The sequence below is a fragment of the Bolinopsis microptera genome, chromosome 2, assembly GCF_026151205.1.
Source record: "Bolinopsis microptera isolate Bmic1 chromosome 2, MBARI_Bmic_1.0, whole genome shotgun sequence".
NCBI classification, from domain to species: domain Eukaryota; kingdom Metazoa; phylum Ctenophora; class Tentaculata; order Lobata; family Bolinopsidae; genus Bolinopsis; species Bolinopsis microptera.
Window position 1 is genome coordinate 9,528,833 of NC_087073.1, and position 27,526 is coordinate 9,556,358.

Genomic DNA, 27,526 nt, shown 5'->3' on the forward strand with positions numbered 1-27,526 from the left:
GTGACACATGTAACCTTGTGGCACATGTAACCTTGTGGCACATGTAACCTTGTGGCACATGTAACCTTGTGGCACATGTAACCAACGTAACTTTAGGATGTCGATAGAATAAACTACGATAGAGTATAACCAGTATGGATTTCTTGAAAGCTGAACTTGCTAGGAAAAAGGCACTGGTAAGCAACAACCTTTTATTTTACCTATCGTTTGAAGAATCTTTCAAAATGTTATGTTTGTAGAAAATGCTCACCTAATTTGTAATTTGTGATCAACTTATACGTAATCAGCTGGAAGAACGAGAGAAGAAGTTAGCAAACGGGAAGACATACGTGAAGAGAAGTGAGATAGATAAGTACGAGACTGAGAGATATTTTGAACGTTGTACCAAACGTAAGAAGATATCCAGCGAAGAGGGGAAACACGAAGATCAGGATGAAGACATTGCAGACGCTAAGGTTGGTATATTTTTCTTGATTTACCAGACTTTAGTTCGAGTTTTACCTTTACAGTTATTAAATATGACTCATTGACTGACCATTATACATCTTCACACTGTTCACAATTCACAAACTACAGGAAGTGAAGCCCTTGATGGAAGTAGCTGAAGTGATAAAACGGCTGAGGGAGAGAGGAGAGCCGATCAAACTGTTCGGAGAAATCCGAAGTGAAACATACCAACGTTTGAGAAGCTTGGAGATGAAGGAACCATCTGGATCAAAATCACAAACTGATTTTAAATCAGCCATGGAAAAGATCGATCAGGTAACTTTCGAATTTTCTCGACGTTGCTGAAAGTCGGTTACTTTGAATATATCGGAATGATTTTGAGGATTCTAAAGTAACTAATAAATTTTATCGATTTTTCATCATTATCTCCACAGGAATACTTAAAAGCGATGATGATGGAGCTGCATGGTGATAAAGTGGAAAGAAAAGCACTGAAAGTATTAGCTAGTATGGATGAAATGAAGGAAATATGTAAAGGTAAGGAATTCAGTGTAAATTTGGTGCTGTCAACTTTCTTTTCAACTTTACCTATCCGTTACCTTGCTGCAAAGTACTTAAGAATACTCTTTGATAAGTTTTATATCTTATTTATTTTCTCAACAGGTATAGCGGACCCTGACGCAGATAAAGATAAGCTATTTGGATTAGTCAGACAATTCTATCGGTGGTTATTTGACGTCTACGAGCAAACAGGCGAAAAGAAATACAGAGAAAACGAAGGCGACCTCGTTGTCAAACTTGAACGCGCCAAAATCAAGCAGGCGGAAACATACATCAGACCACTTTTCAAAACTCTCAAGAAGAAGACACTTGATGAAACTTTATTGCGATCATTCGGTGAGATAGGTGGTGCTGTACTTGAGAAGGACTATATCGGTGCAAATGATGTGTATTTGAGGACTGCTATAGGTAACGCAGCGTGGCCCATTGGGGTCACTATGGTGGGTATTCACGCCCGAACGGGCAGAGAAAAACTTTTCGCTCACAACGTAGCTCACGTACTGAACGATGAGTTTCAGAGAAAGTATTTGCAAGCTATTAAGCGTTTGGTCACATTTGCTCAGCGACATTTCCCAACTGACCCTTCGAAGTGCGTTGAGTATAACGCTTGAAGTTTTACCTATTATTTTACTCATCAGAATTTTTGGATCAATTGTCGGCCGATCCAATGACGCTGATTCGAGATTACTGAATTGACAATACTAATACTATCAAATCCCTACTATTTTTAATCAGAAAATGTATTATCAACTAATCAAGGCCGAAATATGCGTAGCCGAACTCCGAAGATGATATGAGGTGTTCTAGCAAAAATTTTAAAAGAATATCACCACCTGAAATACCACTTATACAAATCGCTAAATCGCATGAGTATATATTGTTGTGTTTGAAGTGATATCTCAAATTTGGCACACAGAAAGTCGCCCCAACTGATTCAGATTACCTGTCTTATAGCCAAATTAGTCAAATCTGACTAATTGTGAGATATTTTCTTGTTCGAAGTGATATCACACATTTTGATCATAAAAATTTACCCAAACGTGCACATATTGCCATTCTTGTACTTATCTTACCATCCGGAAAGTTTGAAGGAAGTCTCACAGTATGATCTGGAAGAAATTATTCCATGCAATTGCATAAAACGCTTGATTTTCGGCCCTGTAATTCGGAACCGTACATTAAACTAAGAACTTGAGGTAGCGCGCGAGGACATTTTGCTGTATGAAGTTTTGTTATTTTCGCGCTGCACTTATTTCTAAACTGTTTGCGTTAAGAACATACGTGTACCAGTTTAAAATTAATTAATTAAAATATGTGTTTCACATGGATGCGACGATATTTTAATATTTATAATGATGGTTTACACAGGCATTTGTAGAGGAGATTTGCACTAGTGATTGTAACAGCGCTGCCACATTTGGGGGTCCCATCTCAATTTAACGGAGTAAAATACGGAAGTACAGAACTTGTTAAATTATTGAGAAGAGAATGTTATCACTGCCCCTGGATACAGTACGTGCTATTCAGATGTTGCGCTAGATGTTACTATATATAACTGTATAAGTATTGAGTTGTGAAGTCTTTGACGTGAATCGTTAGGAAATGAGGTACTTTGAGGCACTTTGAGGCTTGAGGCAAGTTGCTTTTGCCATATAACTCGATATTTTTACTCTATATTTACTTTCATTCATGTTTAAATTTGTGACGGCTTGAAAACTGTAAATCTCAATTGACATAAAGCAACAGTAACTTATTATATCTTACTTGTGAGTTAAAACATTAATAGTCAAAGTACGAATAAAAATCTGTTTCCAATTTTCAAATTCATTCCATGTCGAAAAGTAATAATTATGGGTCCTATTTCTGTTCATTTCGATGTATGTTTTGAAGTTTCTACCACAACTTAAATAGTTTTAACTAACGTCCGCTATCTCAGTATTTTTCAAAAATCAGAATGACGGCTTCAAAAGTTCCTCTCCCTGCAGATTTGCTGCCTCTAGATTTCGGGATAGAGAACCTAGATTGTCCTGTACATGGTAATATCGTGGTTAATCTGAAGGACAGTGAGACTATGAGGGTCAACTCAATGATATTGGGTCTTCACAGTCCAGTATTTCAGGATATGTTCTTCAATTTAGGACTTGTTTCTGTTGACATGGACGACTTTACTGCTGAGAATGTTCGGGAATTCTTCAGTGCACTTTATTGTGGTAGACTTGAGCTCAGTAAGGACAACTTCAGGGAGATGAACAAGATAGCCGCTGCTTTCAAGAGTAAATGGTTGATATCAAAGTGCAAAATTTTCTTCTACGAGGAATTTAATCGATCAATCCAAATTCTTGAACAGGAAGACTGTATTGGGGAATTGATTTGGACGTTGGAATGGCTATTCAACGAAAGTCTTTTCGTCAAGAAAAACACTAAAAATGAAGATCTACTTGAATTGGTCGCGGAAAAGTTTGTAGACCTACCTGAAAATGTTCTTGAAGCTTTTGTCAGGAATGTGTTGATAGATTTCAACAGCGTTTGTCTTGACAAACTTCACTGGCTCATCCGAATTACTGAAAAAAATACAACTATTCTAGCAAATGTTCTGAAGGAAAATCTAAGACTATTGGAAATAGGAGGGCTAGAAGAAAATGCTAGATATCTGTTGGAGAACATTGACTTTGTTAAATGTTACAAGGTTGACCCAATTCTTTACTATGAAGAAATATTCGATGTCCTGTTTAGAAATCTGGACAAGCTTGAACGAAAAGATGTCGACATGGTGATTCAATTGAGTAGAAAAACGTCAAAGGAAGCATATCTCTCTTCTGATAGTAATGCAGCAAAAGATGAACAAAGCTCTCAAAATGAAGGTCCTGGGGAAAAGTCTGATCTTGTTTTGGATATTTTCTCCGAACATAATTTGGACAACTTAGCTAAAATAGAGAATGATGAAATGTACGAGACAGAACTTGATCGACTTGGTAATATGACAGAGCTTAAAAACATGTACATGCTGTTTGAGATGATTTTCAAAGTAGAAGGGTACTGTGGAGATAATTTGAATCGCTCTATTATAGAGAATCTAGTAATGTTGAAAGCTCGTCGTGGGTTTTCTCATGTTCATCCAGATTTTATTCGTGATCTGGCCTGTCACTACACATGCAGTTCCCTAGATGAGCTCATGAACTGTGAAGAACTTGTATCGTCCAGTAAGGGCTGCCGTCGAATATCTGCAACCTTGTCATACCGTAATAAAGACTTTTTTACAACGGAGACTTACCATCTTTTTGAGTTTCCGCAGCCAGGGCACAAATGTGAGAGTTGTGATGATTCTGCGGTGTTGGGCTTTTTATTGAAAGTATGTCCTAGTACTGACGAAAATCCCAATTCCTTTAGCATTCGATTAGTTGACGATGTTGAGAAAGGACTGTCGGAAGGTGGGATACATGAATATTTAGAGTTTTGTCATCATCATGATCTCATAAAACATGAAAGAATTCATATTGTATTTGAAACTCTAAGTTTTCTAACCGGTTTTGAGACCGGCTTGAAACAAGAACATGGTTTAAGTTTCAAATCAGTGGATAAGCAACCTGGTCATCACTTCATTGATGGATCACCTCACTTTCTCTGGGGAAAAGATCTCCATTTTATTGATAGGGCAATACGTTTAATTGTTTACTTAGAGCTTCAGTCATAATGTACTATTTTCCGGCGGTACTAGGTGCATTAATCCGTTAAATTGTTTTCTAGGAATGGTGGTATGTTTGTATTTCGTATTAATATTGATTGAAGCGACTGAACTTTGAATAAATCATTCCCAACATCCATTATAATTATCTAAGACCAAATCTATTGCGTTTTGCGGGTTAAACTTTAAATTAATTGCTTCGTTATAACGAAAGAGGGGAAATGTGCTATTAAATCACAATTTTGGCTATCCCTCATTATGCAGGGCAGTCAAACTGATCGGTTTTGGGACTGCTAGTGCCCCAAAAGCGCTCTTGCAGTTCCAAACTTTTATCAATGATTGTTTTAAGATCTTTTGTGTAATGACTGGAATTGTTAATTTGAATTTAACAGTAAGAACCAATGATATTCCACAGCGGCATTATATTATGTGTCACGTACCATGGACAGTGGACACTAGTGGTACCCAATTTCTAATATTTTTGATAACAATGGCAAGGAGTGCTTTTAAAATTTTACCACATTATTCACTTCATAATTATATTTTATATTTTATACATTTATTTCCATTTCCCATTATCATTTGCTTCTAACTGGCTCATCTGACATAATTTTTTCACAGTTTTATGCTACATAACATTTTACGAAAATTTAGATTATTTATTCATCTCAAATTTGACGAATGCATTAATTTCCAGATTACATAAAATGTCATATATTTGTCATCGTAGTTATGCCGCATGGTGCAATCTACTGTTGCTATTCTGCCGTCGACACAAACTTGTTTGACCTAGAATAGCATTTACATCCATGAATACATATTCTTAATTAGCTATTTGTCTTCTTTAATAAGCAGTACAGTATGTAATACAAATACTATTCTCCAACTTCAAGTAGAAATTAGCGAAAAATCGATAAAACGGTTTATAATTCGAGAAGAAACCAGAGTTTCGTTTTGCTCACGATAGTCACTTATCAAATACTTGTGTTTCTAAATAAATATTATTACAGGATGGTGCAAACAGTTCCTCTACCTGCAGATTTGCTGCCTCTAGATTTCGGGATAGAGAACCTAGACTGTCCTGTACATGGTAATATTGTGGTTAATCTGAAGGACAGTGAGACTATGAGGGTTAACTCAATGATACTGGGTCTTCACAGTCCAGTATTTCAGGATATGTTCTTCAACTTAGGACTTGTTTCTGTTGACATGGACGACTTTACTGCTGAAAATGTTCGGGAATTCTTCAGTGCACTTTATTCGGTAGACTTGAGCTCAGTAAGGACAACTTCAGGGAGATGAATAAGATAGCTGCTGCTTTCAAGAGTAAATGGATGATATCCAAGTGCAACATTTTCTTCTACGAGGAATTTAATCGATCATTCCAAATTCTTGAACAGGAAGATTGTATTGAGGACTTGGTTTGGACGTTGGAATGGCTTTTCAACGAAAGCTTTTCGTCAAGAAAAACACTAAAAATGAAGACCTACTTGAATTTGTCGCGGAGAAGTTTGTAGACCTACCTGAAAATGTTCTTGAAGCATTTGTCAGGAATGTGTTGATAGATTTCAACAGCGTTTGTCTCGATAAACTTCACTGGCTCATCCGAATTACTGAAAAATATACAGCTATTCTAGCAAAGGTTCTGAAGGAAAATCTAAGACTATTGGAAATAGGAGGGCTAGATGAAAATACTAGATATCTGTTGGAGAACATTGACTTTGTTAAATGTTACAAGGTTGACCCAATTCTTTACTATGAAGAAGTATTCGATGTCTGTTTAGAAATCTGGACAAGCTTGAACGAAAAGATGTCGACATGGTGATTCAATTGAGTAGAAAAACGTCAAAGGAAGCATATCTCTCTTCTGATAGTTATGCAGCAAAAGATGAACAAAGCTCTCAAAACGAAAGTCCTGGAGAAAAGTCTGATCTTGTTTTGGATATTTTCTCCGAACATAATTTGGACAACTTAGCTAAAATAGAGAATGATGAAATGTACAAGACAGAACTTTATAAATTTGGTAATATGACAGAGCTTAAAAACATGTACATGCTGTTTGAGGCACTTTTCAAAGTAGAAGGGTACTGTGGAGATAATTTTAATCGGTCTATCATAGAGAATCTGGTTATGTTGAAAGCTCGTCGTGGGTTTTCTCATGTTCATCTAGATTTTATTCGTGATCTGGCTTGTTACTACACATGTGGTTCCCTAGATGAGCTCATGAACTGTGAAGAACTTGTATCTTCCAGCAAGGGCTGCCGTCGAATATATGCAACCTTGTCATACCGTAGTAAAGATTTTTTTACAAAGGAGACTTACCATCTTTTTGAGTTTCCGCAGCCAGGGCACAAATGTCAGAGTTGTGATTATTCTGGGAGGTTGGGCTTTTTATTGAAAGTATGTCCTAGTACTGACGAAAATCCCAATTCCTTTAGCATTCGATTAGTTGACGATGTTGAGAAAGGATTGTCGGAAGGTGGGCTACATGATTGTATAGCGTTTTGTCATCATCATGATCTCATACAACATAAAAGAATTCATATTGTATTTGAAACTCTAAATAGTTTTCAAGCCGGTTTTGAAGAAAATTTTTTAAATTTCAATTCATGGGATAAGCAACCTGGTCATCACTTCATTGATGGACACTTACTCTGGGGAAAAGATCTATTTTTTGTTGATAGTACAATACGTTTAATTGTTTACTTAGAGCTTCAGTCATAATGTACTATTTTCCGGCGGTACTGGGTTCATTAATCCGTGAAATTATTTTCTAGGAATGGTGATATGTTTGTATTTCTGTATTAATATTGATTGAAGCGACTGAACTTTGAATAAATCATTCCCATCATCCATTATAATTATCTAAGGCCAAATCTATTGCGTTTTGAAGGGAATTGGAGAGTATCAAATGTCTCAGTATAAAACTTCTGTCGTATTATATACATAGTCGAATAACTTGACTGTACTAAATTCTCATAAGCATAAGTGTATCCCGACGAATACTGTGAAAATCCTTGCTGTACGGCGACGGTTAGTAAGGACTTTAGATAGGCCCTCGATGTTTGGTTCTGTGTAATTTGTTTACGAGGTTAAACTTTAAATTAATTGCTTCGTTATAACAAAAGAGAAAAAATGTGCTATTAAATCATAATTTTGGCTATCCCTCATTATTCAGGGCAGTCAAACTGATCGGTTTTGGGACAGTTTGTGCCCCAAAAGCGCTCTTGCAGTTCCAAACTTTTATTAATGATTGTTTTAAGATCTTTTGTGTAATGCCTGGAATTGTTAATTTGTATTTAACAGTAAAAACCAATGATATTCCACAGGGCATTATATTATGAGTGTATCATGGACACTTTAGTGTTAAATCGTGGTACCCAATTTCTAATATTTTTGATAACAATGGCAGAGAGTGTTTTTTAAATTTTACCACATTATTTACTTCATAATTATATTTTATATTTTATACATTTCTTTCCATTTGCATTCATCATTTGCTTCTAACTGGCTCATCTGACATTTTTCAACATAATATTTTACGTACATTTTAATTATTTATTCATCTCTTTGTGAAACTCAAATTTGACGAATGCATTAATTTCCAGATTACATAAAATATTATATATTTTTCATCGTAGTTATGCCGCAGGGCGCAATGTACTGTTACTATTCTGCCGTCGACACAAACTCGTTTGACCTAGAATAGCATTTCGGCTTTAATTGATTTTGCATTTGTTGCGTTTTTGTTACTCCCTTATCAGCAAATTCCATTTGAGATAAGACGTACAACTCATCACAGTGTGTGTAGTGTATACTGGACAGCTTTCGGATACTATACATTGTACATGCACAATTATGATTGAAAACTTTGATGAAAAGGTTCGGTTGGTCATTGGTGGTCTCATGGCGAATCCAAAAGCAGATGCACTTATGAAGTCTGTTCTCACGGCCTATGATCCATCTAAGGACCGATCCAATAACAGAACTGTTCTTGGTGGTTCCAGATTTCAAGTACCAACACTTGACGCCTGTGCAAGCTTCTTTAAGATTGCGACAATTGATGATAATAGTCGAATCTACAGTAATAAGCCAGCTCTTGCTATGCGCATTATTCTTGAAATTGAAACCCTTTTTCCTACCATCTGTGGGCAGTGTGATGAAGAATATTGCAATAAGTTTGAGTCTCCAACTTCTCCTGTATTGCGTTGTTTCTTGTGCTTTCAAGGCTCTCACAGTTGCGAACAAACCACTCAAGCTGCAGCTAATCTCCACAAGTCACCAACAGCGCTACCTCATGGTACTGTGTGGCTCTGCAAACTGTGCTTAACGCAAAATAATCCTGTGCCCAGCAAGCGTTCCAAATCAAATCGCCACCGCTATCCTTCAACTGTTAGTGTAGCGGTTTCAACCCATCCTTCACAGACGGCAACTCCTAATGAAAATAAACAGCCGGATATCGACGCAGATGAACTATCTAAGAAACTGGATGCAGTTCACCAGCAGCAGCAACAACCAACGGCTATCAAACCGAGTGAGGATGATACAATCTGTGTTGACTACACAATGGGGAAATGCCCTCACGGAATAAGTGGACGGACACTCCACCAGGGTAAAACTACATGCAGCAAGCTTCATCCTAAGCGCTGTAAAAAGTTTACACGTTTCGGCACTGATTCTAATGGGGGATGTAGTTTAGGTTCAGAGTGTCAGCTCTACCACCCAAAGCACTGCAAAAACTCGGTTCAACACAAGCAGTGTTTTAAAGAACAATGCACTCTAGTTCATCTGGTGGGAACTAAGCGTGTGAAACCCTCCAAAGATAAAGATACTCGGAAGAAGGACGGCAAACATCCAGGTGGTGAGAGTCGTCCAGATCGGGGATCTTACAGGCGCACTGAGAGTACTTCTGCTGCCAACGAGCCTTCGGAAAAAACGACCGGCAACTCTCAACATTCAACCTCTTTTTTAGAGATACAGAACCTACTCAAAGTGATGCAGGCAAACTTTCAGTCGGAAATAATTTCCCTGAAGAATCAAATAGCAGGTCAAGAGTCGAAATTCAGCAGCTTCTTCCCAACTGCGAACCAGACGCCTCATGCTCAAATGTTCCCGCATCCGTTTCCAACTGTAAGCCAGATGACTCACACTCCAACTTTTCCACATCTGCCTCCAGCCCTGCAGCATCTGAATCCAACACCAGTTCCTCAATGGGCTCGATTTCATCAGCACTCTTGCTGAATGTGCAATCCATTAACCCTAGTGCTCGCAGCTCAACCAGATGGAAAATCCCATACATCCGGAATAAAGTAGAGCAGAAATCTAAACATATTTCTGTTCCATTTATTGCCCTTACTGAAACATGGTTGAAACCTTATATCCACGATTCACAGTTAGATATTGAACATTATAATATCTCTAGATGTGATCGAAGTACTAGGGTAGGTGGTGGGGTCCTCCTTTATTCTCACGAAAGCCTCCCCATCACCAGCTCTCAGACATTTGATGATAAGATCTGTCAAGCATTACTTTGTAAATGTGAAACAGCAAAAATGATCATATGTGTCCTTTATCGTCCTCCTGATGCCCCAATGGCCAGTTTCAAAGCATGTTTAGAGTATATGGCTGATTATATATCTGGACATGAATCATATGAGACATGCCTCTTAGGAGACTACAACTTCCCTATGATTGATTGGAAATCCGGTGCAATTCTGTCTGGTGCATCGTCTGCTACAAATCAGTCGGCAGTTCTTCTCTTTGACTTCATGGCAGACAACTTCCTCAGTCAGTATATTCTGGAACCTACTAGGCTGAACAACTGCCTTGATCTTTTTCTCTCCAATGCTCCTAATCTTGTGACACACGTTTCGGTGACTGATACACCTTTGTCTGACCACAAGCTTCTTGAGATCTTTCTGTCACATAATCCATGTCGGTCAGATCCTTCCGTACCCCCAGATTTCAGTGTTCCTTCGTTTCGGTCACTGGACTTCTACAAAGCAGATTATGACAAAATCAATCATCTCCTTGATTCTGTTAACTGGAGTGAACTATGGGAACTTTGTGATCCTGAAGAATTTCCTGAACTGTTGAACCTTGTCCTTCTTCAGATATGTGAGATGGGGTGCCCAAGGAAAAAGGCATCTAGCAAAAGGCGAGGTTCACCGGTTAATACATTGTCTCGCAAGAAACGCAAATTAAAACTTCGGTTGCATTTGGCTGAACAAAATCCAGTCGCTACAACAGCTCACTTGGAGTCACTTAGAAACCAGATTTCGAGTGTGTACGCTGACATGCGAGACGCTATAAACCACGACCTTAACTACCGTGAACAACAGGCGGTAGATAAAGTGCACAGCAATCCAAAATATTTCTACAGCTATGCTAAAAAGTTCTCTAAGCAGAAACGCAGTATTCCAATGCTTTTCAATGAAGCCAAGAGAACTTGCACCAATCCTGAAGAGATTGCTAACATCCTCCAGCGTCAATTCAGCAGTGTATTCAGTGACCCTTCAGCCACCAACATCAATGATGCATTATTTCAGTCACCTTCTCTACAGAAGCCATTCATTGATGACATGTTGGCATTCTCGGTTGCTGATATAATGGAGGCTATTGATGAAATTAAGCCGGGTGCCGCTGCTGGGCCTGATGATCTTCCAGTCCTGCTTCTGAAGAAGTGCAAAGAAGCACTCTCCAAACCTATACACATGATTTGGCAGCATTCTATGTCTACAGGCACAGTGCCGAAGTTCTACAAGACATCAAACATTGCTCCACTTCACAAGAAAGGCAGTCGTGCTATTGCGGGAAACTACAGACCTGTGTCGTTAACTTCTCATGTCATTAAGATCTATGAGCGAGTTCTACGAAAACAGATGGTGGCCCACCTCGAAGAAAACAACCTTCTCAATAGCAAACAGCATGGCTTCCGATCGGGGAAAAGTTGTCTCACTCAGCTGCTTCATCATTTTGATGACATCATCGAGGCGTTATCAAATGGTGACGACATGGACGCTATATACTTGGATTATGCCAAGGCCTTTGATAAAGTAGATCATCAACTTCTTATCAAAAAACTGCAGCTATATGGTTTTCATCCCAAAATCATCATCTGGATCGAGTCATTTCTTACAAATAGAACTCAACAAGTTGTTGTAGATGGTCACATGTCTATCATTGCTCTTATTATGAGTGGTGTCCCCCAAGGAACAGTTTTAGGTCCCATACTGTTTTTAATATTCATTAATGACATTGCTAGCTGCGTGTTGCATTCAACGTTAAGATGTTTCGCTGACGACACAAGAATTTGCAGATCCATCAGTGATTCACATAATGTTACTGAGCTTCAGTCTGATCTTGACAAAGTCACTGAGTGGTCATCAAGAAACAACATGGCACTACATGAGGATAAGTTTGAGTACATATGCCATCTTGCCAACAAACGTAATCCTCTCTATGAGCTTCCTTTTGTCCATGAACAGTTCCAATACAGAACATCAACTGGTACTATACTCAGTCCTGTGGATCAGCTCCGTGATCTCGGTATAACAGTATCCAGTGATACGTCCTGGACATCACACATACGATCTAGTTGTGATAAAGCGAGGAAGATGGCAGCATGGGTATTCAGTGTCTTCCACTCTCGCAATACTGGTGTTATGTTAACACTATACAAGTCACTAGTCCGTAGCCACTTAGAGTATTGCTCTCCTCTGTGGAATCCGGCGAAAGTGTATGAAATTCAGGAGCTTGAAAGTGTACAAAGAACTTTCACTTCAAAGATCCATGGTTTACAGCATCTCCATTATTGGGATCGCCTAAAAACCCTGTCCCTCATGTCACTTCAGAGGCGCAGAGAACGTTACATTGTCATGCACATGTGGAAAATCCTACATGGTTTCACATCCAACGACCTTGAAGTACAGTTCACAGTAAATCCACGATTGGGTACCCTTGCTAAGGTTCCAGCTGTCCGTACAAAAAGCTCAGCTGCTCACCAGACTCTATATGAAACATCATTTGGTGTAATGGGTCCCAGACTCTGGAACTGTATACCTTCGCACATACGTGCAGTCTCCAAACATGATGGCTTCAAGCATCATATGACGGCATTCATGCTTTCCTTGCCGGATAAACCGCCAATCCGGGGCTTCACATCACCGAACTCCAATTCTATACTGGACTGGCGTAACGATCGAGAGGCATCTTCTCTCTGGGGTGGTCAGCAACTCTGATGGCCTGTCGAGTTTCGACGAAGCAGATCAAAGGTATCAAAGGTAAGGTATTTACATCCATGAATACAAATTCTTAATTACCTATTTGTCTTCTTTAATAAGCAGTACAGTCTGTATTATACAAATTCGAGAAGAAACCAGAGTTTCGTTTTGCTCACGATAGTAACTTATCAAATACTTGTGTAACTAAATAAATATTATTACAGGATGGTGCAAACAGTTCCTCTGCCTGCAGATTTGCTGCCTCTAGATTTCGGGATAGAGAACCTAGACTGTCCTGTACATGGTAATATCGTGGTTAATCTGAAGGACAGTGAGACTATGAGGGTCAACTCAATGATACTGGGTCTTCACAGTCCAGTATTTCAGGACATGTTCTTCAATTTAGGACTTGTTTCTGTTGACATGGACGACTTTACTGCTGAGAATGTTCGGGAATTCTTCAGTGCACTTTATTGTGGTAGACTTGAGCTCAGTAAGGACAACTTCAGGGAGATGAATAAGATAGCCGCTGCTTTCAAGAGTAAATGGTTGATATCCAAGTGCAACATTTTCTTCTACGAGGAATTTAATCGATCAATCAAAGTTCTTGAACAGGAAGACCGCATTGGGGACTTGGTTTGGACGTTGGAATGGCTTTTCAACGAAAGTCTTTTCGTCAAGAAAAACACTAAAAATGAAGATCTACTTGAATTTGTCGCGGAGAAGTTTGTAGACCTACCTGAAAATGTTCTTGAAGCTTTTGTCAGGAATGTGTTGATAGATTTCAACAGCGTTTGTCTCGATAAACTTCATTGGCTGATCCGAATTACTGAAAACAATATGATTATTTTAGCAAAGGTTCTGAAGGAAAATCTAAGACTATTGGAAATAGGAGAGCTAGAAGAAAATACTAGATATCTGTTGGAGAACATTGACTTTGTTAAATGTTACAAGGTTGACCCAATTCTTTACTATGAAGAAATATTCGATGTCCTGTTTAGAAATCTGGACAAACTTGAACGAAAAGATGCCAACATGGTGATTCAGTTGAGTAGAAAATCGTCCAAGAAAGCATATTCCTCTTCTGATAGGAATGTAGCAAAAGAAGGTCCTGGAGAAAAGTCTGATCTTGTTTTGGATATTTTCTCCGAACATAATTTGGACAACTTAGCTAAAATAGAGAATGATGAAATGTACAAGACAGAACTTGATCGACTTGGTAATATGACAGAGCTTAAAAATATGTTCATGCTGTTTGAGATAGTTTTCCAAGGAGAAGGGTACTGTGGACATAATTTGAATCGCTCTATCATAGAGAATCTGGTCATGTTGAAAGCTCGTCGTGGGTTTTCTCAGGTTCATCCAGATTTTATTCGTGATCTGAACACTCACTACATATGCGGTCCCCTGAATGAGCTCATGAACTGTGAAGAACTTGTATCTTCCAGTAAGGGCTGCCGTCGAATATCTGCAAATTTTTCATACCGTAGTGAAGACTTTTTTACAACGGAGACTTACCATGTTTTTGAGTTTCCGCAGCCAGGGCACAAATGTCAGAGTTGTGGTGATTCTGGGTTGTTGGGATTTTTATTGAAAGTATGTCCTAGTACTGACGAAAATCCCAATTCCTTTAGCATTCGATTAGTTGACGATGTTGAGAAAGTAGTGATAAACAGTTTTTTTGATTATAAACAGTCTTGTCCTCATCATGATGTCATAAAACATGAACGAATTCATATTGTATTTGAAACTCTAGAATGTTCTTCAGCAGCTTTTGAAGAACATCACCTTAACTTCAAATCATGGGATAAGAAACCTGGTTATCATCTCATTGATAGACACTTTCTCTGGGGAAAAGATCTCATTTTTGATGATAATACAATACGTTTAATTGTTTACTTAGAGCTTCAGTCATAATGTTATATTTTCCGGCGGTACTGCGTGCATTAATCCGTGAAATTCCTTTTTAGGAATGGCGATATGTTTGTATTTCTGTATTAATATTGATTGAAGCGAGTGAACTTTGAATAAATCATTCCCAACATCCATTATAACTATCTAAGGCCAAATCTATTGCGTTTTGAAGGGGAATTGGAGAGTAATAAATGTCTCAGTATAAAACTTCTCACTTCTGTCATATTCATAGTCGAATAACTTGACTACGTACTAAATTCTCATAAGCTTTTTATACCAAATATAGGTGATTTTAGAAGACAAATTGTCTTAAATAATTTTCTAGCTCGAACACAAGGGTCTCCCCTTGTATAAATTTTGTGCAAATTGTACACATTTTGCTTGTGTCTTTAACTATTATATATTTGGCATTAAAAGATTCGTCTCACCAAGCTGATTAATCATCGGATTTGTAATCGTGAGATTGCGAGTTCGAAACCCACTGCCTGCCTAGTCGTGGGGTGAGTGTCGTCGACATTCAGCTAAAGATCCTGAGTGGTCTATGCAGCCCCCCGGTCTACTCAGCCGAATATTCGAGAAATCGTGTGTGAGGGTTAAATGAGAAGCTGTCCATTGCAGCGAAGTCTCGGGCGAAGAAAGTATGGTACACACTACCTTAACCGTCACTGGCCTAATTAAATCCTTCGGCTTCCTGTAATTGGCTAGTTACACTTGTGTAACAATGTGGCTGTTGGAATACTCCGAAGTAAAATAAGTGTGAGATTAAAAAAAAAATAATTTAAAAAAACGGACACTTTTTGAGTTATAGGCATTTAAGCCTTTAGCCTTAAATCTGCCATTTTTTGCCCTTTTTTATGATGAATTTTACGAAGTCGTTTGAGGCCACATTTCATAGCTTAAACTCAAATCTGAGAGAAATCCTACTCCAAAAAGTTTGATATGATCGTCAGCTACACTCACAAGAATTTTTGAAGCGATATCTTATGACCCGGGTGATTGGTGAAATGTACAACTTTAGAAGTAGGCAAAAATTTCAATTTTTCTTTTTTCGACCTTGTTCGGTCTGTAACTTCGTCATTTATTGTTCAATTATATAAGCCTTTCAGGGGATTTTTGTACGGATTGTAAGTAATGTTCAGTAAAAATCATCCAAAAGACTTTTAAAATGACCGAAATATCGGTATTACAGTGCCAGACTTCTCAAAATTTCCAAAACTTTCGAAAAAGAAAATATTTATTTTTTCAAAAGTGAGTGCTCTCAAAAATAATTTTTAATGTATCAAATCTTATTGATTTTATGTAAACTTTCTTAATATGAAGTTAACAATAGGGCCACGGCATAAAAGCTTTTTGTATATGTCCCCTTAATTAAGCTCTTCTATGTTATGACCGGAATTTGTAATCTGAAGAGATGTAACATTAAGAACCTATGATGTTTCACAGTGGTTTATGTTTGTACCATGGACACTGGACAGTGGACACTAGTGTTGTTATAGTGGTGCAATTTCTATTATTTTTAATGACAATACCAGGTAGTATACTTGTTTATGTCCTGTGTTTTTACAATTGACCACATTATTCACTTTATATCTTATGTTTTATACATTTATTTTCGTTTGAATTCATAATTTGCTTTTAACTGGCTCATTTTGTTCACAGTTTTATGCTACATAGTATTATGCGTACATTTAATTATTTATTCGTCTCTTGGTGAAGCTCAAATCTGACGAATGCATTAATTTCCAGATTATATAAAGTGTCATATATGTTTCATGTTAGTAACTGTCATGAAGATGTTACTAGATGAGACCGAGCTAATAGTCGTTACCTGTGCGCGGCTTCACTTGTAAACTACAGGTAAAGCCACGCACAGGTAACGACTATTAGCTCGGTCTCACCTAGTTACATATTCATGACAGTAATTGTGCAGGGTGCAATGTACTGTTGCCATTCTGCCGTCGACACAATCTCGTTTGACCTAGAATAGCATTTAATTTAATGAATACATATTCTTAATTAGCTATTTGTCTTCTTCAATAAGCTGCACAGTCTGTAATGCAGATACTATTCTCCAACTTCAAGTTGAAATTAGCGAAAAATCGATAAAACGGTTTATAATTCGAGAAGAAACCAGAGTTTTTGTTTTGCTCACGATAGTTACTTATCAAATATTTGTGTGACTAAATAAATATTATTACAGGATGGTGCAAACAGTTCCTCTCCCTGCAGATTTGCTGCCTCTAGATTTCGGGATAGAGAACCTAGATTGTCCTGTACATGGTAATATCGTGGTTAATCTGAAGGACAGTGAGACTATGAGGGTCAACTCAATGATACTGGGTCTTCACAGTCCAGTATTTCAGGACATGTTCTTCAACTTAGGACTTGTTTCTGTTGACATGGACGACTTTCCTGCTGAAAATGTTCGGGAATTCTTCAGTGCACTTTATTCCGGTAGACTTGAGCTCAGTAAGGACAACTTCAGGGAGATGAATAAGGTAGCCGCTGCTTTCAAGAGTAAATGGTTGATATCCAAGTGCAAAATTTTCTTCTACGAAGAACTTAATCGATCAATGCAAGTTCTCCAACAGGAAGACCGTATTGGGGACTTGGTTTGGACGTTGGAATGGCTTTTCAACGAAAGCTTTTTCGTCAAGAATAACACTAAAAATGAAGATCTACTTGAATTTGTCGCGGAGAAGTTTTCACATCTACCTGAAAATGTTCTTGAAGCTTTTGTCGGGACTGTGTTATTAGATTTCAACAGCGTTTGTCTCGATAAACTTCACTGGCTGATCCGAATAACTGAAAACAATATGATTATTTTAGCAAAGGTTCTGAAGGAAAATCTAAGACTATTGGAAATAGGAGAGCTAGAAGAAAATACTAGATATCTGTTGGAGAACATTGACTTTGTTAAATGTCACAAAGTCGACCCAATTCTTTACTATGAAGAGGTATTCGATGTCCTGTTTAGAAATCTGGACAAACTTGAACGAAAAGATGCCAACATGGTGATTCAGTTGAGTAGAAAAACGTCCAAGGAAGCATATTCCTCTTCTGATAGGAATGTGGCAAAAGAAGGTCCTGGAGAAATATCTGATCTTGTTTTGGATATTTTCTCCGAGCATAATTTGGACAACTTAGCTAAAATAGAGAATGATGAAATGTACAAGACAGAACTTGATCGACTTGGTAATATGACAGAGCTTAAAAACATGTACATGCTGTTTGAGATAATTTTCCAAGTAGAAGGGTACTGTGGACATAATTTTAATCGCTCTATCATAGAGAATCTGGTCATGTTGAAAGCTCGTCGTGGGTTTTCTTATGTTCATCCAGATTTTATTCATGATCTGGCCTGTTCCTGCACATGCGGTTCCCTAGATGAGCTCATGAACTGTGAAGAACTTGTATCTTCCAGTAAGAGCTGTCGCCGAATATCTGGAACCTTGTCATACCGCAGTAAAGACTTTTTTACAACGGAGACTTACCATCTTTTTGAGTTTCCGCAGCCAGGGCACAAATGTCAGAGTTGTGATGATTCTGGGGTGTTGGGCTTTTTATTGAAAGTATGTCCTAGTACTGACGAAAATCCCAATTCCTTTAGCATTCGATTAGTTGACGATGTTGAGAAAGGATTGTCGGAAGGTGGGATACATGATTATATAGAGTTTTGTCATCATCATGATCTCATCAAACATGAAAGAATTCATATTGTATTTGAAACTCTAAAAAATTTTCAAGCCGGTTTTGGAGAACATTGTTTAAGTTTCAAATCATGGGATAAGCAACCTGGTCATCACCTCATTGATGGACACCTTCGCTGGGGAAAAAATCGTATTCCTGTTGATAGTACAATACGTTTAATTGTTTACTTAGAGCTTCAGTCATAATGTACTATTTTCCGGCGGTACTGCGTGCATTAATCCGTGATATTGTTTTCTAGGAATGGTTAATTGTTTGTTTTTCTGTATTAATATTGATTGAAGCGAGTGAATAAATCATTCCCAACATCCATTATAATTATCTAAGGCCAAATCTATTGCGTTTTGAAGGGGAATTGGAGAGTAATAAATGTCTCAGTATGAAACTTCTGACATGTTCATAGTCGAATAACTTGACTGTACTAAATTCTCATAAGCATAAGTGTATCCCGACGAATACTGTGAAAATCCTTGCTGTACGGCGACGCGACAGTTAGTAAGGACTTTAGATAGGCCCTCAATGTTTGGTTCGAGGTTAAACTTTAAATCAATTGCTTCGTTATAACAAAAGAGGGAAATGTGCTATTATAAATCACAATTTTGGCTATCCCTCATTATTCAGGGCAGTCAAATTGATCGGTTTTGGGACAGCTTGTGCCCCAAAAGCGCCCTTGAAGTTCCATACTTTTATTACTAATTGTTTAAGCTCTTTTATGTTATGACCAGAATTTGTAATCTGAAGAAATTTAACATTAAGAACCTTTGCTATGATGTTTCACAGTGGTTTATGTTTGTACCATGGACACTGGACTGTGGATAGTAGTGTTGTTATATAGTCGTGCAATTTCTATTATTTTCAATGACAATGCCAGGTAGTATACTTGTTTATGTCCTGTGTTTTTACAATTGACCACATTATTCACTTTATAGTTTATATCTTATGTTTTATACATTTATTTCCATTTGAATTCATAATAGCTTCTAACTGGCTCATTTTGTTCACAGTTTTATGCTACATAATATTATGCGTACATTTAATTATTTATTCGTCTCTTGGTGAAACTCAAATTTGACGAATTTAGTAATTTCCAGATTATATAAAATGTCATATATGTTTCATGTTAGTTACTGTCATGTTGCAAGGTGTGACCGAGTGCGTGGCTTTACTTGTAGACTACAGGTAAAGCCACGTACTGGTAACGACTATTAGCTCGGTCTCATCTATTAGCTCGGTTTCACCTAGTTACATCTACATTAGCAAAAAATCGACAAAACGGTTTATAATTCCAGAAGAAACCAGAGTTGTTTGTGTGACTAAATAAATATTATTACAGGATGGTGCAAACAGTTCCTCTGCCTGCAGATTTGCTGCCTCTAGATTTCGGGATAGAGAACCTAGATTGTCCTGTACATGGTAATATCGTGGTTAATCTGAAGGATAGTGAGACTATGAGGGTTAACTCAATGATACTGGGTCTTCACAGTCCAGTATTTCAGGATATGTTCTTCAATTTAGGACTTGTTTCTGTTGACATGGACGACTTTACTGCTGAGAATGTTCGGGAATTCTTCAGTGCACTTTATTGTGGTAGACTTGAGCTCAGTAAGGACAACTTCAGGGAGATGAATAAGATAGCTGCTGCTTTCAAGAGTAAATGGTTGATATCCAAGTGCACAATTTTCTTCTACGAGGAATTTAATCAATCAATTGAAGTTTTTGAGCAGGAAGACCGTATTGGAGACTTGGTTCGGGCGTTGGAATGGCTTTTTAACGAAAGCTTTTTCGTCAAGAAAAACACTAAAAATGAAGACCTACTTGAATTTGTCGCGGAGAAGTTTTCACACCTACCTGAAAATGTTCTTGAAGCCTTTGTCGGGACTGTGTTGTTAGATTTCAACAGCGTTTGTCTCGATAAACTTCACTGGCTGATCCGAATTATTGACAGAAATATGACTATTTTAGCAAAGGTTCTGAAGGAAAATCTAAGACTTTTGGAAATAGGAGGGCTAAATGAAAATACTAGATATCTGTTGGAGAACATTGACTTTGTTAAATGCTATCAAGTTGACCCAATTCTTTACTATGAAGAAGTTTTCGATATTCTGTTTAGAAATCTGAACAAACTTGAACGAAAAGATGCCGACATGGTGATCCAATTGAGTAGAAAAACGTCCAAGGAAGCATATTCCTCTTCTGATAGGAATGCGGCAAAAGAAGGTCCTGGAGAAAAATCTGATCTTGTTTTGGATATTTTCTCCGAGCATAATTTGGACAACTTAGCTAAAATAGAGAATGATGAAATGTACAAGACAGAACTTGATCGACTTGGTAATATGACAGAGCTTAAAAACATGTACATGCTGTTTGAGATAATTTTCCAAGTAGAAGGGTACTGTGGAGATAATTTGAATCGCTTTATCATAGAGACTCTGGTCATGTTGAAAGCTCGACGTGGGTTTTCTCATGTTCATCCAGATTTTATTCGTGATCTGGCCTGTAACTACATATGCGGTTCCCTAGATGAGCTCATGAACTGTGAAGAACTTGTATCTTCCAGTAAGAGCTGTCGCCGAATATCTGGAACCTGGTCATACCGTAATAAAGATTTTTTTACAAAGGAGACTTACCATCTTTTTGAGTTTCCGCAGCCAGGGCACAAATGTCAGAGTTGTGATTATTCTGGGGTGTTGGGCTTTTTATTGAAAGTATGTCCTAGTACTGACGAAAATCCCAATTCCTTTAGCATTCGATTAGTTGACGACGTTGAGAAAGGATTGTCGGAAGGTGGGATACATGATTGTATAGAGTTTTGTCATCATCATGATATCATTAAACATGAAAGAATTCATATTGTATTTGAAACTCTAAAAAGTTTTCAAGCCGGTTTTGAAGAAAATTTTTTAAATTTCAAATCATGGGATAAGCAACCTGGTCATCACTTCATTGAAGGACACTTACTCTGGGGAAAAGATCTCTTTTTTGTTGATAGTACAATACGTTTGATTGTTTACTTAGAGCTTCAGTCATAATGTACTATTTTCCGGAGGTACTGGGTGCATTAATCCATGAAACTGTTTTCTAGGAATGGTGATATGTTTGTATTTCTGTATTAATATTGATTGAAGCGACTGAACTTTGAATAAATCATTCCCATCATCCATTATAATCATCTAAGGCCAAATCTATTGCATTTTGAAAGGGAATTGGAGAGTATCAAATGTCTCAGTATAAAACTTCTGTCGTATTATATACATAGTCGAATAACTTGACTGTACTAAATTCTCATAAGCATAAGTGTATCCCGACGAATACTGTGAAAATCCTTGCTGTACGGCGACAGTTAGTAAGGACTTTAGATAAGCCCTCAATGATAAGTTCTGTGTAATTTATTAACGAAGTTAAACTTTAAATTAATTGCTTCGTTATAACAAAAGAGAAAAAATGTGCTATTAAATCATAATTTTGGCTATCCCTCATTATTCAGAGCAGTCAAACTGATCGATTTTGGGACAGCTTGTGCCCCAAAAGCGCTCTTGCAGTTCCAAACTTTTATCAATGATTGTTTTAAGATCTTTTGTGTAATGCCAGGAATTGTTAATTTGAATTTAACATTAAGAACCAATGATATTCCACAGCGGCATTATATTTGTGTAGTGTGTACCATGGACAATTTAGTGTTAAATCGTGGTACCCAATTTCTAATATTTTTGATAACAATGGCAGGGAGTGTTTTAAAAATTTTACCACATTATTCACTTCATAATCATATTTTATATTTTATACATTTATTTCTATTTGCATTCATCATTTGCTTCTAACTGGCTCATCTGACATAATTTTTTCACAGTTTTATGCTACATAATATTTTACGTAATTTAGATTATTTATTCATCTCAAATTTGACGAATGCATTAATTTCCAGATTACATAAAATGTCATTTATTTGTCATCGTAGTTATGCCGCATGGCGCAATCTACTGTTGCTATTCTGCCGTCGACACAAACTCGTTTGACCTAGAATAGCTTTTACATTCATGAATACAAATTCTTAATTAACTATTTGTCTTTTTCAATAAGCATTACAGTCTGTAATGCAAATACTATTCTCCAACTTCAAGTAGAAATTAGCGAAAAATCGATAAAACGGTTTATAATTCGAGAAGAAACCAGAGTTTCGTTTTGCTCACGATAGTAACTTATCAAATACTTGTGTTACTAAATAAATATTATTACAGGATGGTGCAAACAGTTCCTCTCCCTGCAGATTTGCTGCCTCTAGATTTCGGGATAGAGAACCTAGATTGTCCTGTACATGGTAATATCGTTGTTAATCTGAAGGACAGTGAGACTATGAGGGTCAACTCAATGATACTGGGTCTTCACAGTCCAGTATTTCAGGATATGTTCTTCAATTTAGGACTTGTTTCTGTTGACATGGACGACTTTACTGCTGAGAATGTTCGGGAATTCTTCAGTGCACTTTATTGTGGTAGACTTGAGCTCAGTAAGGACAACTTCAGGGAGATGAATAAGATAGCTGCAGCTTTCAAGAGTAAATGGTTGATATCCAAGTGCACAATTTTCTTCTACGAGGAATTCAATCGATCAATCCAAGTTCTTAAACAGGAAGATCGTATTGAGGACTTGATTTGGACGTTGGAATGGCTATTCAACGAAAGCCATTTCGTCAAGAAAAACACTTAAAATGAAGATCTACTTGAATTTGTCGCGGAGAAGTTTTCAGATCTACCTGAAAGTGTTCTTGAAGCTTTTGTCGGGACTGTGTTGTTAGATTTCAACAGCGTTTGTCTCGATAAACTTCATTGGCTGATCCGAATTACTGAAAAAAATACAACTATTCTAGCTAAGGTTCTGAAGGAAAATCTAAGACTATTGGAAATAGGAGAGCTAGAAGAAAATACTAGATATCTGCTGGAGAACCTCGACTTTGTTAAATGCTATCAAGCTGACCCTATTCTTTACTATGAAGAAATATTCGATATTCTGTTTAGAAATCTGAACAAACTTGAACGGAAAGATGTCGACATGGTGATTCAATTGAGTAGAAAAACATCAAAGGAAGCATATCTTTCTTCTGATAGTAATGCAGCAAAAGATGAACAAAGCTCTCAAAATGAAGGTCCTGGAGAAAAGTCTGATCTTGTTTTGGATATTTTCTCCGAACATAATTTGGACAACTTAGCTAAAATAGAGAATGATGAAATGTACAAGACAGAACTTGATCGACTTGGTAATATGACAGAGCTTAAAAACATGTACATGCTGTTTGAGGCACTTTTCAAAGTAGAAGGGTACTGTGGAGGTAATTTTAATCGCTCTATCATAGAGAATCTAGTAATGTTAAAAGCTCACCGTGGATTTTCTCATGTTCATCCAGAATTTATTCGTGATCTGACCACTTACTACACATGCGGTTCCTTAGATCAGCTCATGAACTGTGAAGAACTTTTATCCTCAAGGAAGAGCTGCCGCCGAATATCTGCAAACTTGTCATACCGAATTAAAGATTTTTTTACAACGGAGACTTACCATGATTTTCAGTTTTTACATGCGGGTCACAAATGTGAGAGTTGTGATTATTCTTGGGTGTGTGGCTTTATACTGAAAGTTTGTCCAAGTACTGACGAAAATCCCGATTCCTTTAACATTCAATTAGTTGCCGATGTTGAGAAAGGATTCATGTTGGAAGGTGGGATAAATCAACAGTTTTGTCATCATCATGATCTCGTAAAACATGACAGAATTCATTTTACATTTGAAATTCTATCTACTTATAAAGCCCGTTGCAAAGAAACTTATTATCACTTCAAATCATGGGATACGAAACCTTATGTTCATGAAAATGATGATGGATGCTTTCTATGGGGAGAAGACGAGTATTCTGCTGATGATATGATACGTTTAACTGTTTACTTAGAGCTTCAGTCTTAACTATAATGTATTATTTTCCGGCGCAACTGGGGTATGAACCTGTGCAATTGTTTTCTAGGGATAATAAGTTGTTTGTATTTTTGTATTTATATCAATTGATGCGAGTGAACTTTCAATAAATCATTTCACAACATCCTGATCCATTTTCTTAGGCCAAATCTATTATATTTTGGAGGGGAATTGGAGAGGGATAAATGGTTCATTATAAAAATGATGACAAATTCATAGTTGAATAACGAGGCTGTACTTAAAATGATCATAAGCATAATTGTATCCCGACGAATACTGTGAAATTCCTTGCTGTACGGCGACGTTTAGTAAAGTAAGGAGCGGGTTCGGTACTCCAGACAGGCCCTTCGTGTTCGGTTCTGTTTCTAAAGGTTTCACCCGGCACAGAGGGGAATTGCAAGAGCATTCAGTTGGTGAGAAAAGAAAGCGAGTTAGTTTTGCACGGAGTTCCTGCTTTCTGTCAGCAAGATTGTGTAGCCCCAGAGAATATTCATTATCCAATTACCTTTTCAAAAGCACGAGCTTTAAAAACTTGAGGATTCTGAAACCCGATGTTTATGGCTGAATCTTGGGGCGGGAAGCTTCATTCATAACGTTTAACCAGTAACAGTTGGCAGCTTTAACCCGACGTAACCAGCATTTTTATGGCCAGTAATTTATAATTTTATATTTTATACGCCTTTTTAATTATCTCCAATGTCGTTCATCTATCGTTTTATAGATTTTAATTTATTAATATTATTCTGCCAACGATTACAAGTATTCAATTGCAATTGTTTTTGGGAAAGGAACATCTTGCTATTAAACTGTATAATTCTTGATAATTTGTTGATAACTACAGATTCGAGTGGGAATGCAAATTAAACAATTCAGTGCCTTTTTGTTTCTACCTGAACTATATATTATAATTGTTTGTTAAATTTCTAAATTGTTTTCTCATGTGCGATGTTTCATTGTTTCGTGAGAATACAACGTATCAATATCTCCTTTTGGTATGAATACAAACTGTATAAAAATATCTCACCGTTGGCCAGTTTCAATTTAGCAATGTCTTTGGCTCTACTTTTAACTGTTTTTATCATTAAAAATAAAATGGGAAAGTCTCCCGTTAAAATAAATATTACCTTAATGACAGGTAACCTGTCAAAAGTTGACACTAAAGACTTTGTCTAATGGCATGACGACTATCCTAGCTCTACGTTCCCTTCGAGTTACCCCACTTCTCACTTCAGCTAATTTGTCTCGGATCATGTCGACCACCACAACTCACTTGGAGCGCACTAACGGTAGTAGCAGAGATCCTGGTCTCCGTGACTGTACCGTCAGCTCTATCACCGATATCTCACCCACCGTCAAACTCCTCAAACTTGCTCCGGTCCCTAAGCAGCAGCTTACCTTTAAACCGGGACAGTGGGTAGACTTCTTTATACCCGGTACTGACATGATCGGAGGGTACTCTATGTGTTCGGACCCCAGGTCTCCGCTGCTGGAACTAGCTATCAAGTACTCCACCCACCCGCCCGCTCACTGGGTACACAAGTCTTGCAAGGCTGGAGATGATGTCCAGGTCAGAGTGGGTGGAGATGTTCACTTGGAACCGAGCTCTGGTACTAAAGCTGTCCTGTTGGTGGGTGGAGGGATAGGGATCAACCCTCTCCTGTCCATCATTAAAGCTGGAGTTGATTCTAGCACCAAGTACCACCTGCTCTACTCCGCCGGCACTCTCGAGGAACTCATCTTTTGGTATGATTTGGAGGAGATGTCCGTGAATCACGAGAACTTTACTGTTGAGTATTTTCTGACCAGAGAGACAGTGAAACAGCTGGGTTCGAACAATTTTGTGAAGTTTCAAAGTGGACGGATAACTCCCGAGACTATTAATAAGTTAGTGGATGATTGGAAAAATGTTTTTGGTGCAGATGGTATCAGATGTTTTCTTTGTGGTCCCCCTCCCATGATTGATTATCTGTCGAAAAATGTCGAGGTAAAATGTGAATATGAAAAATGGTGGTAGATGAGCTGCTTTGAATTGATTTGAACTGTTTCCATATTTTAACTGTCCAAATCGTCAATTTTATTTCCTGCACTGATGACCCTCTCTTTCAGTAGCTTTTTCTCAGCAATCAGTTGACCCCTTTCATGAGATATTTTTCTGAGATTTAAAATATAAGATAAAAAGTTTTGACCGATTAAACTTTAAGTTATAATTTACTATGATTATATAATTTACGATGATATGTTACATTGTACATACTAACATAACTTTATACTAACAATTACACGGGTCTTACTTATCATACGTCGCCCCACATCCAGAAAGTTTAAAATTTCTTCGCAGATCAATAAAATGTTTCCCCCTAAAAATTTTCTTATACTCTTAAAAAAAGAAGTTAGGTCTTCTAAAAATTTCTGCTCCGGCACTAAATTTTCTCCAAGATCTGAAATTTCCTCGCAGATTATCTGCCGATCTGCCGTCTTTCTGGATGTGGTACGTCGTGGTGAATTATTGATGAACAAGCTCTTTTAATGAATTGTGATTCCTGGAATTCCAATTTTTATATCATGAATGATGAAAGCCGAATAACCATAATGCAATTTAATTTCACCAAAGTAACAATACCCTCTGTAATCCTTTTGAAGTTTTGAATCAGAATATCCATGGTTAATAATATAAGTTTCCCCGTACCAGGGAGAAATAGTAAGTATTACTACAAATGTCAAATATGGAGGCATTAAAGCGTAACGATCAATATCAAAGTTTCACCTTATCTTCATCCGGCGATTTCTTGACTCGATGGTAAGTGGAATATAATAAAAGATCACCAGCTATTAGCATCTCGCTATTTTTAGAAAAACATTCTTTGTTTCTGTATAAACTGGACAATAATACACCCTTTAGGGGCCTTAAAGTGACCAGATTTTGTCCACCTAATCTGGCAAAATCCCAAGGTACCATGAGCCTGGAGTAAGGTTTATTCCGAAATACCAGAACAGTTTGGTCAATGATCTCACGAGAATATGGGGCTCTAAT

General features: G+C 37.5%; 2 protein-coding genes across 2 annotated transcripts; both read left to right on the forward strand.

Moving 5' to 3' along the window:
- The first annotated feature begins 87 nt into the window (after window positions 1-87).
- Window positions 88-2,757, forward strand: LOC134811348 (pre-mRNA-splicing factor 18-like). The gene is made up of 5 exons (XM_063818135.1): window positions 88-176; window positions 288-455; window positions 577-762; window positions 882-984; window positions 1,111-2,757. Exons 1-5 carry the CDS (start codon window positions 135-137, stop codon window positions 1,617-1,619), a joined length of 1,008 nt encoding a protein of 335 aa, XP_063674205.1. The 5' UTR covers window positions 88-134; the 3' UTR covers window positions 1,620-2,757.
- A 19,988-nt stretch (window positions 2,758-22,745) lies between these two features.
- Window positions 22,746-26,771, forward strand: LOC134811255 (oxidoreductase NAD-binding domain-containing protein 1-like). The gene has a single exon (XM_063818028.1). It carries the CDS (start codon window positions 25,673-25,675, stop codon window positions 26,507-26,509), a length of 837 nt encoding a protein of 278 aa, XP_063674098.1. The 5' UTR covers window positions 22,746-25,672; the 3' UTR covers window positions 26,510-26,771.
- The last annotated feature ends 755 nt before the right edge of the window (window positions 26,772-27,526 follow it).

Coding starts and splice junctions, on each gene's coding strand:
- LOC134811348 (XM_063818135.1), top strand. CDS start 135: ATGGATTTCTTGAAAGCTGAACTTGCTAGGAAAAAGGCACTG. Junction 456..576: donor AAGACATTGCAGACGCTAAG/GTTGGTATATTT, acceptor CACAAACTACAG/GAAGTGAAGCCCTTGATGGA. Junction 763..881: donor CCATGGAAAAGATCGATCAG/GTAACTTTCGAA, acceptor TTATCTCCACAG/GAATACTTAAAAGCGATGAT.
- LOC134811255 (XM_063818028.1), top strand. CDS start 25,673: ATGACGACTATCCTAGCTCTACGTTCCCTTCGAGTTACCCCACTTCTC.